General features: G+C 36.2%; 1 protein-coding gene across 1 annotated transcript in view; it reads right to left on the reverse strand.

Moving 5' to 3' along the window:
* Positions 1–18,226, reverse strand: part of USH2A (usherin) — a 704,505-nt gene that overhangs the window by 122,639 nt on the left and 563,640 nt on the right. Inside the window, exons 55-57 of the mRNA XM_059145262.1 lie at positions 14,732–14,839; positions 7,081–7,264; positions 5,835–5,992 (exon numbers count right to left, since the gene is read on the reverse strand). Of these exons, the coding sequence (XP_059001245.1) occupies positions 5,835–5,992; positions 7,081–7,264; positions 14,732–14,839 (450 nt within the window). The remainder of the gene's footprint in view (positions 1–5,834; positions 5,993–7,080; positions 7,265–14,731; positions 14,840–18,226) is intronic.

Below are 18,226 nucleotides of genomic sequence, written 5' to 3' on the forward strand. Positions count from 1 at the left end.
AAAGGCAGAGGCTTTAACCCACTGAGCCACGCAGGTACCCCTATATTACTACTTTGAGATTCAAATTTCTTATCTTAATATGGAAATAATGATACTATTTGTATCCCAGGGTTTTTATCAGTATAAGCTCAGGTAAGGCAGGGAAAATGTTTATCAAAGTGTTTGGCATATGCTGGAAATTTAACAAAAGGCAAGTATAAACAAGTGATATTATTGAATGTAAGTGATATTCACCACAAGTATTCTAATTATGCTTCCCCTGAATATTCCACATTTCCTGGATCTCACTTCCTTTTCTGGTAAAATTTATAAACATGTAGTAAGAATTAATTTATAGATATCACTGAAATAATAATTTATAAACTGAAAGCCCACTTAATTGCCTAAGTAATTTTCTGTTGCCAAGCAGCCACATGGACATTGTTTTCTCCCAGCAACTTACCTGTGTAAAGTCGTTCTATTCACACTGACCACAAAACAAAATACATGTGAGAAAACCCAGTTGATTTAACCACTATTTTGGTTTTGAACATTCAAGAGAAAGTGGTTCGACTCACGTTTTGAAAAAAATATTGTACCTGACCACTTTTGCTTGGTGTATGTAATTCATGATGACTAAATTTGGAAAATATTGAAATCATCTGGGAAGCTTAAAAAAAAAATCTAGATTTCTTGACTCCACCCCAGGAGATTCTGATTCAGTAAACTTGTGATTGAGAACCGGTCTTTGCAAAAGCTTTCCAGGTGATTCTAATGTTTGTTCAGGTTTGGGGAACTGCAGGTATGGACTACTTGGCCCAATTTTCAGCTCTGCTTATGATGTAATCATTGCATAATGGTAGAGGAGTATGATGAGTACCTTGAAAGCTCTTGATTGTGAGCAAATAAACAACCTCTGGTTATAACAAGTTTGTTTTCTTTCAGTTTAAAATATATATTTGTGACTCTTCAGGAACAGAAAAATGTTTTTATTATCCAAATCAAAACACAGCATGAGGTACTTTCCAATAAAATCAACTGTAGATTATACAGAAGTCAAAATAATCTGCCTGTTTACAGAGTTCAAAATCCTTCTAGGCACCAGGAAAAAAGTTTAATTTAAGATTTTAATCTTTCCATATATTACGGGGTTTCTGTAATGGATTTTGTACATCTGAAACTAAAAGATTGACAGGTCTGGATATTATAGATTTATTAACCATTGGTTACATGGTCAGAGTTAGTGTGTGAAGCATTTCTACAATACCCCCAAGGATGCGCTAGAATGAACAATTTCTACAAAGCCTGAGGTAGGCAAGAGTTAAGGTTACGTTAAAAAAGGCAGAAGTTGTGCTTTATTTCACAACAATCCTTTTCTAAGTGTAAACATTATACACTGAGCATAAAAATATGATGTTGAACTTAAAGAAAAATATGACTTTTGTCATATTGCATTTTTGCTGGGAAATTCAAGAGAAGTCTTAAACATTTACAAATACAATCCTGCAGTGCACTGCTTTAACATTTTGAAAACGGGGCCCTTGGCACCTAGCAAAGGCTGGAGCAAATACATTTTAAAAATAAATAATTGAAGACAAAAATAATTCTCCAAAAAAAAATCATCACTATTCACAGGCTAATGTACAGAGCCAATATATGCTAATTATATAAATTACCTCATTTAATCTTTACAACCACCCAAATGTATGTACTACCATTGTCTCCATTTTTTGGCTGCACCGAACAGAGACTCAGGGAGAAGAACCGACTTGTTGATGTCAGCTAACAGGTGGCAGAATTGAGATGCGAGTCCTGTTTTCTCTTTCACCCGACATCCATTGTCTTAAAAGGAAAGGTATCTTCAGATAAGCAATTTATGTGTATAATAATGTTAAAATGACAAGTGATTTGATAGGCCATGGAACCCCCTGATCACATGGCTTTAAAAAAATTTTTTTTTGCTTATCATCTTGGACTTTCTCTTATTGTTCTTTGACAATCTGGATTGTGGAAGACTCTGGTGGGATTCTGAGAAATCTCTGATTCAGAGGCAAAATCCAGTCCCAGACTGGCTCTTTTCTGTTTCATTTTACTTGATGGCACAGAAGCACCACAGCTTCATAAAGATGCCAAGGAGAAATATGCTCGAAGACAGCAAGATAGCATGCTGGTCCATTCAAGTAGAGACGGATTCTGTAAAGGGATATGTAAGTTCGTATATTTTCTGCAGCAGAAGATACGGGTTTTCTTCCACTGAAGTTAAGAATGGAGTTCAAGAATATCTATGCTCCTAAAACTGAGGTAAGGATTACAGGGCTGTATTTCACAGGCTGGGGCTGGTGATCATTCCTCTGCTCTAATTTAATGAGCTGTATATTCATTTTAAAGCAAAGGCGGATGGAATAATTTATATTTAATATCTTAGAGAGGCTTACCTTTTTCTTTGCTTATAAAGATCTTGATAAATTTTCTCCTGTGAGTTTGACCAAATTAAGACCCTTCTGTTTTTGTTTTTGATCTTAGATTATGACATCAGAAGGATGCTGGTTGATGAGAACTTAAGTTTTATATATTAGGCCTCTATGTTACCTTCTTGGCTCTATTACCCATTTGTTTGCTGATTTAGTTTTTATTTTGATTCCAGTTAGTTAACACAGGGTGCTGTATTAGTTTCCGGTGTACGATAGAGTGATTCAAGAATTCCATACATCGCCCAGTGCTCATCACAGCAAGGGCGCTCCTGAATTCCCATCTCCTATTTAACCCACACCCACCACCCACGCACACTCTGGTAACCATCAGTATACTGTCTGTAGTGAGAGTCTGTTTTTGGTTTGTCTCTCTTTTTGCTCTTTTGTTTTGTTTCTTAAATTCTTCGTGAGTGAGATCATATGGTATTTGTACTTCTCTGATGGACATTTCACCTTGCTTTATACTCTCTCGCTCTATCCATTCATTCCTTTTTATGGAATGAATTCCTTTTTCCTTTTATTCCTTTTTATGGATGAATTATATATATATATAATATGCACATGAATATAACATATATTATTAATATACACATTATTAATATATATGCCATCTTTTTTATCCACTTATCAATTGATGGACACTTGGGCTGCCTCCATATCTTGATTATTGTAAATAACGCTGCTATAAACATAGAGGTGTATGTATTTCTTTGAATTAGTGTTTTTTGGGTGAGTACCCAGTAGTGTGAATGCTTGATCATAGGATAGTTCTATTTTTAACTTTTTGAGGAAACTCCATACTGTTTTCCTCAGTGGTGGCATCGGTTTGTATTTCCACTAACAGTGCAAGAGGATTCCCCTTTCTCCACATCCTCACCAGCACCTGTTGTTTCTTGTGTTTTTGTTTTTAGCCACTCTGACAAGGGTCAGAGAATAACTACATTGTAGTTTTCATTTGCATTTCCCTGATGATAAATGATGAAAAGCATTTTTTCATGTCTGTTGGTCATCTGTATGCCTTCTTTGGAGAAATATCTGTTCATATCTTCTGCCCATTTTTAAATTGAATTATTATTTTTTGGGTGTTGAATTTTTAAAGTTCTTTATATATTTTGGTTCCTAGCCTTTTATCAGATATATCATTTGCAAATATCTTCTCCCATTCTGAAGGTTGCCTTTTAGTTTTAGTGATTGTTTCCTTCACTGTGCAGAAGTTTTTATTTTGATGAAGCCCCAATAGTTCATTTTTGCTTTTGTTTCCCTTGCCTCAGGGGACCTATCTAAAAAAAAGTTGCACACCAATGTCAGAGAAATTACTGCTTGTGCTCTCTTCTAGGATTTTCATGATTCCAGATCTCACATTTAGGACTTTAATGCATCTTGAGTTTATTTTTCTGTATGGTAGTGATCCAGTGATCCAGTTTTTGTTTTTTTTTTTAAGATTTTATTTATTTACGTGACAGAGATCATGAGTAGGCAGAGAGAGAGGAGGAAGCAGGCTCCCTGCGGAGCAGAGAGCCCGATGTGGGGCTCGATCCCAGGACCCTAGGATCATGACCTGAGCCGAAGGCAGAGGCTTTAACCCACTGAGCCACCCAGGCGCCTCAACAGTGATCCAGTTTTATTCATTGCTGGCTGCTGTCCAGTTTTCCTGACAGCATTTCTTGCAGGGACTGTCTTTTTCCCATTGGATATTCTTTCCTGCTTTGTCGAAGATAAATTGACCATATAATTATGGGCTTTTGTCCCTAGGCTTTCTATTATGTTCTGTTGACCTACATGGCAGTACTGTACTGTTTGAATTACTACAGCTTTGTAATATAATTTGAATACTGGAATTGTGACACCTCCAGCTTTGCTTTTCATTTCTCAACACTGCTTTGGCTATTCAGAGTCTTTGGTGGTTCCATATAAATTTTAGGATTGTTTCTTATTATTTTGGATGCAATTATAAATGATATTGTTTTCTTAATTACTCTGCTGATTAATTATTGGTGCATAGAAATGCAACATATTTCTGTACATTGATTTTTATCCTGCAAACTTTACTGAATTCATTTTTTAGTTCTAATAGTCTTTTGGTGGAGTCTTTTAGGTTTTCTATATAGAGTTTCATGTCATCTGCACATAGTGAAAGCTTTACATCTTCCTTACCAATTTGGATGTCTTCTATTTCTTTTTGTTGTCTAATTGTTGTGGCTAGGACTTCCAGTACTATATTGACTAAAAGCGGTGAGAATGGACCTCTTTGTCTTGTTCTTGACCTTTGGGGGAAAAGCTCTCAGTTTTTCTTCATTAAGTCTGATGTTTGCTGTGGGTTTTTCATATATGGTCATTATTATGTTGAGGTATGTTCCCTCTATAACCACTTCGTTGAGGGTTTTTATCATGAATTGGTATGGTACTTTTTCAAAAGTACAAGTTTTTGGCTGAGATAATCATTCAAGTAAATGAAAAATATATCTTTGCTAATTATTTTATGGAATGGACTTGCTGATGGCCAACATAGTTGCTCACCAATTGTTTTCAGTGCATGTTCGACTGTAGCTAAACTTATTCCAATGGAGATAATAGAAATTTGTGTCAATTTTATCTGAAGACTAGATATTAGAGATAAAATCACATTTTGAAGTGAATTTAACACCTTAATCCATTTTAAATTTTACTGCAACAGCATTTCCATACTTTCCTTATGTTAAAAGACAGAGCAAGGAGATTTCACTTTAATCCCTATTCCACGGTGTTAATGCAATCAGATTTGTACCTAAGGATGAAGCTTACATCAAAATATAATAATTCACTAAGCCATAAAAGCAACCCACTAGTGACTAAATGGCACAATCGAGTCTATATAGTTTAGAGGGGCAAAATTCAACTACCATAACTGGCCACAATCTAATAGAAAGGGTAGAGTAACTACTGTCTTTCTGAATTCCTTACTCACTGCTATAATAAAGGCTGAATCATCTAACATCAATGATCCAATCTTGGGAGTCCTGCAGAATGAATGTTTGAGGTCATTCAGATCTATGTGACTTACCTGGGTTGTATATAAATAAGAAGGCAGATTTTAGTACTTAAAAGAAAGTATTACTTTTAAAGAAAAGAATATATCAATGTATCTATATATCTTTATCTACATGCCTACATCTGTATCTGTATGTATATATGCATATACTTATTTATGTATAGACTTAGGAATTGGTTTGTATTATTCTGTTTGTACTTATCCAGGAGACAGGCTATTTCCTTTTGCTTTACTAAATTTACATTTCCCTCCTTATCTTCAATTAACTTTCTCTGAAATGTTTTACATACACATATGCATGTGCATACATGCCCGCGCGCGCATGCACACACACACACACAATTTTATTTCTTTACCTGGTGGGGTCCAAGCTACAAATATGGAATAAGGCCCGATTACTGTGATATTATATGGAGGCTGGATTTCTTCTGGTGTCAGTACAGGTGTTTGTACAATGTAATCATCACTAGGATTCCTGCCACCTCCAGTTGTGGCTTCCAATTTATAAATGTATCTATATTAAAAAGAAAGGATTGTGATAAGGCAATGCACAAGAAACTTGAACAACGGTTGTTGGGCTTTCTCTCCATTGCTTAGTCCTAAATTATGACAAATTGCAAATTTTCTGCTCCCTGTCCAGAAACATCATTGTTGACTTGATAATTTTTCCAGAATAGGTATCACTCTAGACTGTCACTATTTCTGCCCCTTCCCACTTTATTTTTAACCTGCTAGTAATCAATTAGATTTCAGGAAAGTCTTTGAGTTTGCCAGTAGATTGTGAAGGATTCAAATTAATCTTCTCCATTTTTTTTTTAGATTTTATTTATTTCTTTGACAGAGATCACAAGTTTGCAGAGAGGTAGGCAGAGAGAGAGGTAGGGAAGCAGGTTCCTCGCTGAGCAGAGAGCCCAATCCGGGGCTCGATCCCAGGACCCTGAGATCATGATCCAAGGTGAAGGCAGAGACTTATCCCACTGAGCCACCCAGGCGCCCCAATCTTTGCCATTTTTACCTAGGTTGGAATTCAGGGAAATATGTTTAGAGGAAGATGTTTCTAAATTGATCTGCTTACTCTCTACAATAAAACTGAATTGATCTCTACTCTCTGCAGTAAAACATCTGTTGATCTAAGATACATTTTGTTTCTGCTGAGATATGAATCGGAATGAATTGCAAATATGTGGAAATTCCCCCCCCAAACCATTCATACCTATACAGAGTGCAGCAAGCAGAGAAAACATTATATTAGAAGAAAAGTTAGTTGATGTAAAACAAAACTCTTTAAATCTTTTTTATTGCTAGCTTAGGAATGCATGTTTTTGAAGATAATTTGATAATTTTTTTAAAAGTTTAATACTTAGTGTATTTTATATACTTAAAAGATGTCATGTACTCTAAAGACTAAAGTTATGAGTTAGCACTTGAGTCTTCAACATCTGAAATGAATTAAAAGATCTAATCAGTTATGGAATGGCTACTGAACACAGAGATTAATCATCCAATTAATTTATTATTGTTTCATTTTGAGGTGCACTCTTTTCAGCGCTGAAGAATTTTAAATTCTAAATATATGATCAGTAAAATTTTTCTTTAGTTCACCTGCTGTTGGGCTCGAGGTTTTTATCAGTGAAATTCTGCTCCTCAGTGCCACCCAGGAAAACCAAGGTTCCGTTACGACTCAATTGATACTGAGAGATGAGGCCATTGGGCTTTTCTGGCGGACTCCAAAATAACTCCACTGTTGTGGAATTGATGATAATGTGTCGAGGTGTCACCCAAACCCCTGGAAAAAAATAACACAATGAGGTTTTACTGTTTGAATAAAATATATACCTTATCAAAAGTCAAACCACAACCTCACATCTTATGATATTTTTGTCTGTTGTTAAAAAAATCTCAGGGTGAAGCAACCAAAATACATTTTCCTTACTTTAGAGGTAAAATATACAGTTGGGTATAAATACACTTTTTAGTGCTTTATTTTATTTGTAAATTATCTTTAGAAAGTGAATGTCAGACATTGAGTGGAGGAAGATTTCTCTGTATCGGCTGTGACCCTGAGTTTAATCAAGGCCTGAAATACTACCCAGGAATTTTAAACTTCGATGCCTATAGACTTGGAATATGTGGAAGTAATCATAAAGTAGTATTTACTTGAATTGTCAAATTCAATGAATAACATACTTTGCCTTTGTCTCTCTGATACAATGTGCTGTGCCTCTTTTCCTCTTTTCTCTCATTTACTGGCTTCTCTCCCCCTACTGGATCTCAAAAATGGGCCTCTGAGACCTAGGCTTTCTCCTCTCCCTTAGTGCTCCCTCTTCTTTCTTCTCCTCTTGTTTTCCAACATTCACTTTCGAGGTGACCTTCACCTCACTCTGAACACTACCAATTGCATATCTCTAAACTAAAACTCCCTTGAGCTTCCGACTCCTGAACGCAGCTGTCAACCTGACACCTCCATGTAGATGACTAATAAAGTATCAAAACTTAAAACATCTAAAACAGAACTCTTGGTTCTTCTGTTATAATCTATTCATCTCCCGATTTTGTCCCTCTATTCCTTTTCTTGGTCAAAACACAAAAAAATATTATTCTTGAGGCTCCCATTTTTTCAGCTTCAAATGCAAGGTCATCAAATCCTGCTCATTCTACCTTGAATGCCTCTAGTTCTCTATACATTTAGTGCCATCTCTTCTGATCCAAGCTGCATTTTTCTCTTATGAACCTCTAGCATAGCCTCTAATCTGGTCTCTGAGTTTTAAATCTTGCCCTTCTCTATTTCACGTAATCTTCATAAAAGTAGATAAAATATATCAGAGCACCCGGGTGGCTCAATTAGTTAAGCATCTGCCTTCGGCTTAGGTCATGATCCCAGGGTCCTGGGACTGAGCCCTGCATCAAGCTCCCTCCTTAGCGGGGAGCCTGCTTCTCCCTCTCCCTCTGCTCCCCGGCTCCTGCTCTCTTGCTCACTCTCTATCTCAAATAAATAAATAAAATCTTAAAGAAGAATATGAAGTATATATATAAGTCATTGTAATCTTGGTAAAACATACAACCCTTTTGAAATTATTCATATAATTCCAATTCCTTACGATAACCTCAACAATCCTACATATTTTCTGGTTATGATCTACCTGGCTCCAGCCACAGCAGACTCCTCTCTATCCCTAGAATGCTTCCAGTTCTTTCTCACCTCTAACCTTCCACACTTCCATTCCTTCTGCCTGGAACTTTTGGTTATGACAACATGACATTTTTTCAATTTATTTTCATAGTTCAGTGAGCTGTGTGAGTATCATCTTCACAGGGAGGTCTTATTTGACCAAACTTCTCTAATGATAACTTTAATCTTATCTCAAGTGACCCCAACCTACTTTCTCTCTATCCTAGGACCTTTTCTATTTTCCTTTAACACTGATAATATCATAATAATTTTTCTTGATAGTATCATTATTTCTACATTATCACTGCACGATCTGCTTCAATATAAAGTTAGTTTCATGAGGACAAGAATCTCCTCTGTCTTATTTGTCAAGGTATCTTAATGCATAGTAGTACAATGCCTAGTTGATACTGAGTAAGGAAATTAATTATAAATACACACAAATTACTATGTTAAGCACTGTAGGCAGTTCCGGAGAATGTAGGCATGAGTAAGATGTGGCTCATTCCTACAAGGAGTTTACTCTCCTCTGTAAAAGTTAAAATAAATACACAGACAACTGTCATTCAAGGTCAAACATTCAGATACTCTTACAGATGTACAAACATGTCGATGGGGAACCTAGGCAATGAGGAAGATCAATCCAGCCATTTCATGTCGTCATCTAGGTATCCTCTGAACGGACACTGTAATTCTCTTCTTCAGCTTTTAAGAACGCATGAACTATTAGGTTCCCTGTAATCAATAGTTTTTGGTTGATTTCATCTCTGGTGTAAGTTATTCAGTACAGGATAAGATTTCAACACTTTTAAAAGAAAAAATTTCAGGACATTCAAATGCAATTTATTTAGGAACATCCTAAAGAATCAAGGAAAATCAAGATAGATTTTAAAACAGCTCAAACTTGCTGATTTTTAAAGGAACAACTTATTTCTAAGAAGAAAGTAGTTCATTTTGTTCTGCAATAGATATCTGGACAAATCCACAAATCATAGTATACGTTTATGTCTCAGTTTCTCTGCCAGTCATTGTTAGATGAGTCAAGCAACTAATTAGAGTTCTGTTTCAAACATGATATTAATTTGTTGATTTAAGAGATAAAGTATGAAATTTCATTCATAATCTGTTTCCTGCAATCCTGTCTTTTTCACCTTTAAGGATGTATTAAAAATCACCAAGGTGCTAAGAAGGCTTTTGCTTAGTTTCCACTTTGAATTAGTCGGTCAGCCTGTAGATATAGAGGAGTGAATGAAATAACATGAATCAAGATTTGGGGTTTATTTCAGGTTTTAAATAAAAAATGAGTTTCATATTTATGCAAGCTGGTGAAAGCTCTCGTTTTGTTGGTAACAACCCTGTATCTACCGGGTTGGAAATAAGAGGAAACCGAAATGTGTAAAATATACTACATGCCATATGGTTTTACATATATAACGATATGGGGACACTATTATGTTAGCAGTTGCAAGAAATCTTTGATAGAATAAGATGCCCTTTTGGTAAAATGTCTTGATGGGTCCCAGGTAGAGAATCTGCTTTCCTCTGTGAGCCTGAGTCTCAGGGGGCATCAGAAAAACCTATCCTACGTAATAGAAGGTCAGAGTTGAGACAATTCAAGGAAAGAAGAAGGATGGTCATGAGGTCAAAAGGAAATCATCTCGAAGGTGGGCCGGAGGAGGTAAACTAGCTGAGAGCTTTAAGAAGGAAAGGTCAGAAGGAAACCTTGGTGGTAGGTCTTTTGCAATATTAGCCACCAAAAAAAGAACATGTCTATTAGATTTGTTTTACATTTGCTTAGAGTGCCACGTAATATTATCCACTTCTTACTTCTCTTTAAATCTTCATTCTAATTTAAAAATACCAGTATTTATTATGGATTGGCTTTCTTTTGGAAGCCAGTAAGGGGACTCAGTTTTGTATTGGCTGATGTCCTGGATGCCTTGACTTCTAGACTATTATGATTTATAAATTTATCCAACATTCCACCCAATTTTGTGTCATTTTCTGTGTCAGGCACTGTGGATGTAGGGATAAGGGATATTACCCTTCAAAGAACTCACAGTATTATGGTGTATAAAGATGACTGAATAAAAATTTAAAATCCACTTTGCTAAATGCTTTAGGAAGCATAGTGCTTTTGGAGTACTTAGGAAGGGTAGCAACATAGACCTGGAGTAACACGGGGATGGGTGGGAAACAGATTTCTAGAAGGGGAGGACATGTGAGCCAAATTTTTTAAAAAATGGGTTAGCTGAGTGAGGATGTAGGAAAGAGATCTAAACTGAGGGGACCCACACAAAGTCCTTGAAATACAGGAAAGTATGGTAGAATTCCAAGTACCTCAGCATGACTGGTGCATTGGATGGCATGTGGGGAAAGCCAAAAGGCTCAATGGATAGCAGAGGTTAAAATTTGAGGGATCTCTTTTGCTTTACTTAGATGTGGATTTTTTTTTTTTTTTCCTGGAAGGAAGTGAGAATTTATGGAGCCGACTAATGTGAAGTATGTCTATTTAGGCACAAGGGCGAGAAGAATTAATATGAGAAAGAGGAGAAATGACTAGAGGCAGGAAGACTAATTATGGGGAGTTAAAGGCATCTGAACTAAGTCAACACCAAAAGGGATATAAAGGAAGTACACGTTCAGAAATTCCTTAGATTTATTAATTTACAATTTAAATTTAAAAATTTATTATAATTTAATAAAAATTGCTAAATATAATAAAATTTAATAAAAATTAAAATTAATTAACTTAAAATTAATTAAAATCAATAAGATTTTATGAAGAACTGAACATTACAACCTGAAAAAAAAAAAAGGTACACATTAAGAAGGTCCATTTTGGGCTGATGAGGTGTATGATGGTACTTGAAGGAGGGAAAAGGGAAAAAAAATAAGCTGGGTAGTGAGGAGAGAGATTTTAAATGTTGAAATACCGAGACTGAAGTATTTGCAAAACACCCAAATGAAAACATCTATAGATCGGTGGATGCCCAGGTCTTAAATCTATGTGCAGGCTTTGTGAGCGCTGAGGACTCTGGGAGCTTATACTTGAGAATTCCAAGAGATACTATGGTGTTACTAGGGCAAAGGGTAGAGGAAGAATCTAAAGGAACGTCAAAAGTCAGAGGAAGAGAGATCCGGAACACAGCTGAGAAAGATTCACATTTTCCTTTTTCTCCCCATGTGACCATTGCTGGAGGTAAGCATACCTGCAATTTTGCACAACTGAACTCTAAAATTAGAGTTTGCTGATAGGGCAGCACTTCTAAAAAGAAAACAAAAATCCGACTTGAACTCTCCCTCTTTGACAGAAGGTACAAAATTTTCTGTGAGGATAAAACTGTAGAGAACTATGTCCAACTTATAATGAGGTAGTAATGTACATCAGCTTTTTTTTTTTTTTTTTAAGATTGAAAATGAGAGAGAGAAATGAGAGGAGCTTAGGGTGCTTGAACCAATGCTTCTTTTCATTCTCTCCATTTCTGCTTAGGACACTCAAGTGTTAGACCTTCAAACTATGTTGGATTCACTCAAATAGGCATTTTGTAATTAATTATATTTGGGTTACTAATTTAACACGAGATGATATGCTTATTTCCACGTTACAGTAAAACAACAGGACTTAATGTTGCTGTTGATTTGTTCTCCTACAACCCCCAAGTTAAGTAGTCAGACTACATTTATTTCCCATACAAGTTACTCACAAATGGAACTTATACAGGCAGAAAATGGATTCTTTATCCATGTTTGTTCTGCAGAAGAAAGCCCATTTAGTTTATTATTCCTGTGCACAGTTATTTGTGTTAAAGGAAAGGTGCACTACGTTAAAAAAAGAAATCAAGTAAAACATTTTTCATCTCACACTCCCCTCTGTTGTTGAAAGCTATAATTTTTAAGTCATGAAATCTGAGCTTTTTCCAGAGTATTTTTGGGGGGAAAAGTGGGAAAATAGACACATATTTTCTAAGAATTTAAATATATGGATTTGATGAGCACACTGAAGCAAGAGACCCTGTTATTTTACCAGGTTTGAGCTGCAGCCAAAACTGGTTGATAGATCCTTTAGAAATTATCCATTATCATCAAAGTATCCATTTGATAGTTTACCTTTCCAAAAAATCCACTGCTGGTTTCTTCCTTTCAAAGGAACACTAAGCTTTTTGACATGAAACATTCTTTATATAGAAAACATCATTAGTGAAATCCTGGTGAGGAGCCATATGCCCCATATGTGGAATTTTCCATTTTATTCCCCATTTACTGGTAGGAAGTTCAGGTCTAATATTCTGAGGTACAACAATCCCCTTCATTAGAAGAGTAATGGACAAGCAGTTCAGGACTCTCCAATGGTAATTAACATCATATTTCTGTTTATAAACTCATGTATGCCTCTGTTTCCCCCACATTTAAAACAGGCTGATAATAAAGATGAGCAAAATAGTTGATCACTATCCCAAGCTTCTGAGCCTATCTTTCTTCTAAAAGTAAATGATAACACTCACCCCAATTCCCAACCCACTGGTAACCATTGTTATGTGTGTATGCTTCCAGAATTTTTTCTGAATTTTTATTTATCTATGGAAATGAATATAATTTTCTATGCATTTTTATACATAAAAGATACCATGCATTAATGTAGTTCTAAATTACCTCTTCATATGTTTAGATTGTCTCATTCTTTTAAGCTGAGGTATGGGAATTTCATAATGTGAATATACCTGCATTTATATAGCCATTCCCCTATGCAGAGATATTTAAATTGCTTCTGATATTTTTCCATTAAATAAAAATACCAAAAATGCTTCAATAAACATTCTGGTATATGTCTCTTGTACATTTGTGGAAGAGGGGTTTTCGGGCATAGATACTGAATGTGAAACTACTGTGTCATAGAAAATCAATGTTCTAAATTTAACAGACATTGCCAATTTGCCTTCCAAGGTGATGATCCCATTTTGTATCCCCTCAACCTGTGTTGGATTCTGTATCTCCTCTACTGTTTATTTGTCAAAATCCTTGTTTTCCTCAGAACTCACTTGCTCCATCAAATCTTTTTTGATTTTCATAATGAGTTATAACCTCTCCCTCTTCAGATTAACTGGAGCATTCTGTTCATTTTTTTTAACTGATGTATGATTATTATACAATGTTATATTAGTTTCATGCGTACAACATATTTATTTGGCAATTCTATACATTCCTCAATGATAGGTGGGGTCACCATCTGTCACCAGACATTATTAAAACATTATTGACCATTTGTTCTTTCTTAACATCACCTTTCAGATTCTCTCTCTCTCACTTTTTTTTTTTTTTAAGATTTTATTTATTTATTTGTCAGACAGAGAGGCAGGCAGAGAGAGAGGGGAAGCAGGTTCCCCGCTGAGCAGGGGATTGATGTGGGGCTTGATCCCAGGACCCTGGGATTGAGGCTTTAACCCACAGAGCCAACCATGTCCCCCCTATCTCACTTTTTAAAAACACGTTTATTTATTTGTTTGTTTGTTTATTTGAGTGGTGGGGGTGGGAAGGGGAGCAGAGGAAGAGAGAGAATCCCAAGTAGACTCTGCACTGAGCCTGGAGCCCAACACGGGGCTCAGTCTCACTACCCTAAGATCAAAACCCTGAGATTATGACCTGAACTGTAATCAAGACTCCAACCCTTAACTGACTGAACCACCCAAGCACCCTGATTCTCTCTCTTAACCTAAGTTTAAGTACTTGTCCTGTGTCTTTGACTTGATGGTAGCTTCTTTATGGCAGTGAGCACATACATCCTTGTTATATATCAGGCATTCCAGAAATATTTAACTTCTGATTTTTTGAGGAATTTTATATCCCAGTACATAATATTTTTTTTCACTGAAAACTAAATTTAAGAGGTTTAAGCAACGGAAAGCAAAATTTATGTTGGGAGACTTACAGCTGAACCAAACCTGAAGAATGGGAGCCTAGAATATAATTTATCGACTTGACTCCTTCTTTGTTTGAAATGAAAGGGTTTATAGAATTCACTTCAAAATGCCATATGAAAACTTCTCCCAAATCATGGATATATATATTTTTTAATTTTTTAATTACCTTCAGGGGCTGCCTGCAGCGTCTGACCTAGAAAAGGCTCGCTTGAAGTGCATCCAGCAGATGTACAAGCTGTAAGTGTGAAGCTGTAGTTGGTGTATGGCTGGAGACCTAGAAAGAGCAAACAAGAAATAAAGTACATCTTGAGAGGATTATTTATTATCAATTAAGCATCGAAAGTAACATGCAGAGTTGTAGATACGATTTCCAAAAATTTTAAAAGCAGAAAACACTCTTTAATGGAGATAGGAACCTCACAAGCATCTTGATATAAATAGAAAATTCATTTATCATTAATAAAGTAGTAAATTCTCAGCCTGAGAAGAAATCTTAAAATTCATGCAATCCATCCACCCATCCATCTTTCTCCTGATTCTCTTGTACAAGAGGTCATTGAAAAGACTGCCTTGCCTAGGCAACCAGAGTTCTCATCTCTCAAAGAGCCTGTTCCATCTTTAGAGAGCTCTAGAGTTCTCCTTATTTTGTTTGAAAGTCCTTCTTTATATTGTGGTGAATTCTTTCCATCACTTGGACCCCTAGGGACATACAGAACAAATCTAATTTCTTTTCCACATGACAGTTCTTCAAATATTTGTAGACAGTTATCAAATGCCCCCTGAGTCTTTTCTTCTCCAGGCTAACCATCCTAGTTTCTGCAACTGCTTCTAATATGAGAAGGGGTGGAAAAAATAAAAGGAAGGTTAGATTCAAAATGTTTTTACCCTTAAGTCATATTCAGATTATATTCATACCACCCCCCCCCTTTGTATTTAACTTTGCACTTCTTCACCATGTGTGCCCATACAGTACCAGCTCACCTTTAACTTCTGTAGTTTTTTGTCGGGGGGGGGGGGGAATGTTGGCTTTGTCTTTACACATTGATTAAACATAATTTTATGAAGGGTCAGTGCTATGGTATTCAGAATATGACACAGCCCAGTAACTGCTCAATAATTTCTCAGGAAAAATAGAATACTCAAGTTACTTAGCTTCTCTTTGCCTGATCTTCTGATCTGTAAAAATGGGAAATACAGCAACTCGCTTTTAAGGCTCTTGTGAAGATGAAATAGGTTACTTAGAGAAGTACTTTCTTTGAGCAGAACCAACCTTAAAACTCAGCAGCATTAGATAAGGCTAACATTTCTTGCCTTGATTTTTGGGAAAGTCCAAATAATGCTGAAGCTCAAAAATTTTCTTTTCCTTAAATATAAGACTTAGTCTATATGTTGAATAATTAGGCTAAGTGATAGCACTGCTCTACTAATTATTATATTAATTTTTCATGAATTCTGAACTATATTTTCACATATATTGTTCTTCTGGTAGGTGACTTTTTCCAGAGACATTCATGAATCACTCTATGGCTTCATGTAGATTTTTGCTCAAGATTTTTTTTTTTTTTTTTTTTTTGCTCAAGATTTTTGACTACTCTGTATATACACTACACCCAGTACCTGTTGTTCCCTCAAATTACTTTCTTCTTCATAGCCCTCAACATTATCTGATGTTTTATTATGTCTGCATATTCATTGTTTGTCTCCTCCCTAGGGCATAAGCTCTAAAAGAGCACAAACGGATCTGTATGTAAAAAATCCCAGCATATCCTTCAAATAATGACTGGCACAAAGTAGATGCTTGTTAAATGAGTCAAAAAATTAATTTAACTGATTCCTTTAGTATTAGAGTAGTCATCTGGGTTTTCTGCTAAAGCAATAAAGTTCTGCAGCTGGAGCTGCTTCAGAATTCAGCTTCAAAGCCCTTTGTGTTTCCTTATCAATTTAGTGATAAGATGCAGATACTTATTTGATTGTAATCTCCCATTTGGTTGCTATGGAGGATTTACATAATTTTGATATTTACCTGATTTATAGATAAGAAATATGATGAAAGATCTAAGCCAAACCCAAACCATATATGTTTGATAAAAGCTTATGGGAAAATGCTAAAGATTATAAAATACAGAGCTCAAAAGAAAAAGGAGGACTCTTCTAAGAGTGAAGGTCAGAGAATGCAGTAGCGGGCTGATTTCATCTGACAACGCACCCTCTTTACTCTTGCTGCTGGAAAAGGGGGTGTAGACCCTTGTAGCACCATTTCATGAGAAGAGCTCAATTTCTCACTTAGAATGTAAGCCCTTAGAAGGTAAGGCTTATGTCTTTGAGGATTTTTTCATCATATTTTCTCAGTAGTGCCTATTGTAGGTGTTTGATGTTTGTTAAATAATGTTTAAAGAACACGAAGCCCCTACAAGTGCCCCACAAAGATGTCAGGCTATGATGTCCATGACATCCAGTCAAATTGTGATCTGACCAAACAGAAGCCCTTCCTCATAATTCCATGGGTATCTCTGCCCACCACATTTATTCATTGTGTAAGCAATTCTATTCTAGTTGTAGAACATTATTAAAATAATACAAAAATTAATGGAATGTGTAAACAATAAATATTTTCTAGATTTTGTCTGAATGCCAGATGGTAACTATGGCTGATACAAGTGAAGCAACGCTTGGTCTTTCTCTAGATTTTCCTATCAAACGAAAACAAACAACCCCCCCCAAATGAGGCCCTCTTCATTTTGTGCTCTAGCTAGTCTGAGTCAGACAAGTGGTGACTGCTGGAGGATGTTTTAGGATGCATCTTAGAAAAGGTAGAGCAAATATGTCATTACAAAGGTGTTCTAAGGCTGATGAGAGGTTTGAATGTGTTTGCAACGAGGACAGTCGCTAAAAAGGAAATTAATGTATATTGAAATAGAAATTGTCCTTTCCTTACAAAATCTTTCTGAAGCAAACTGAGTGGTATCCATTTTACATATAGCCCAGAACACTAGAATACAAGCTATTTAGAAATGGTACCACAGTGGAGTAGCTAGTTCATTAGGGATTTTTGATAGGTTAAGGAAGGTGTGACAGAGAAGCCTGTTACAGGTATTTAAACTGGATCCTGTGGGTTGGCCTTGAAGAGCATGGGGCCAGGTCTGGTGAAGGAATATGCATCTCTTGAAGCCACTGGAGTACCAGAATCAGGGAGGAAGAATGCAGAGCTGAGCGCTGGGTAGAGATGCTCATTTAGGAATCCACAGGCTTTCAAAGACATCACCCATCAAGAGGAATGAATGTGATGAGCTTGAGAAAGGAAACAAAAATGGAAGAGCAAGAAAGACAAGAGTGGGAAACTTGAGACTTGAAGTGAAGGAGGGGAGCACAAATGGACTTAATCTAATCCATGCGCAGTTCGTCCTCAAGGACTGTGTCTGGCCCTGATATAGGGGTCAGACGGAACAAGGGTAGACATATTCACCTCATTCCAACTCACATTTGCCAGTTTGTGTCATACAACTCCACATTTGCTATGTCTACCTTCCAGAGTCCACTCACACTTCCTTTTACTACAGAGCTGTAGTTTTGCTCATGGAAACCCGTCTTTTGGCTACCAACAGGCTTTACGCCTTGTTTAGGATTGATACCACCTGGACTGACTAGTCCTGGACACAGTTCC

Source organism: Mustela lutreola, chromosome 14, assembly GCF_030435805.1.
Source record: "Mustela lutreola isolate mMusLut2 chromosome 14, mMusLut2.pri, whole genome shotgun sequence".
In the NCBI taxonomy this organism is placed as follows: Eukaryota; Metazoa; Chordata; class Mammalia; order Carnivora; family Mustelidae; genus Mustela; species Mustela lutreola.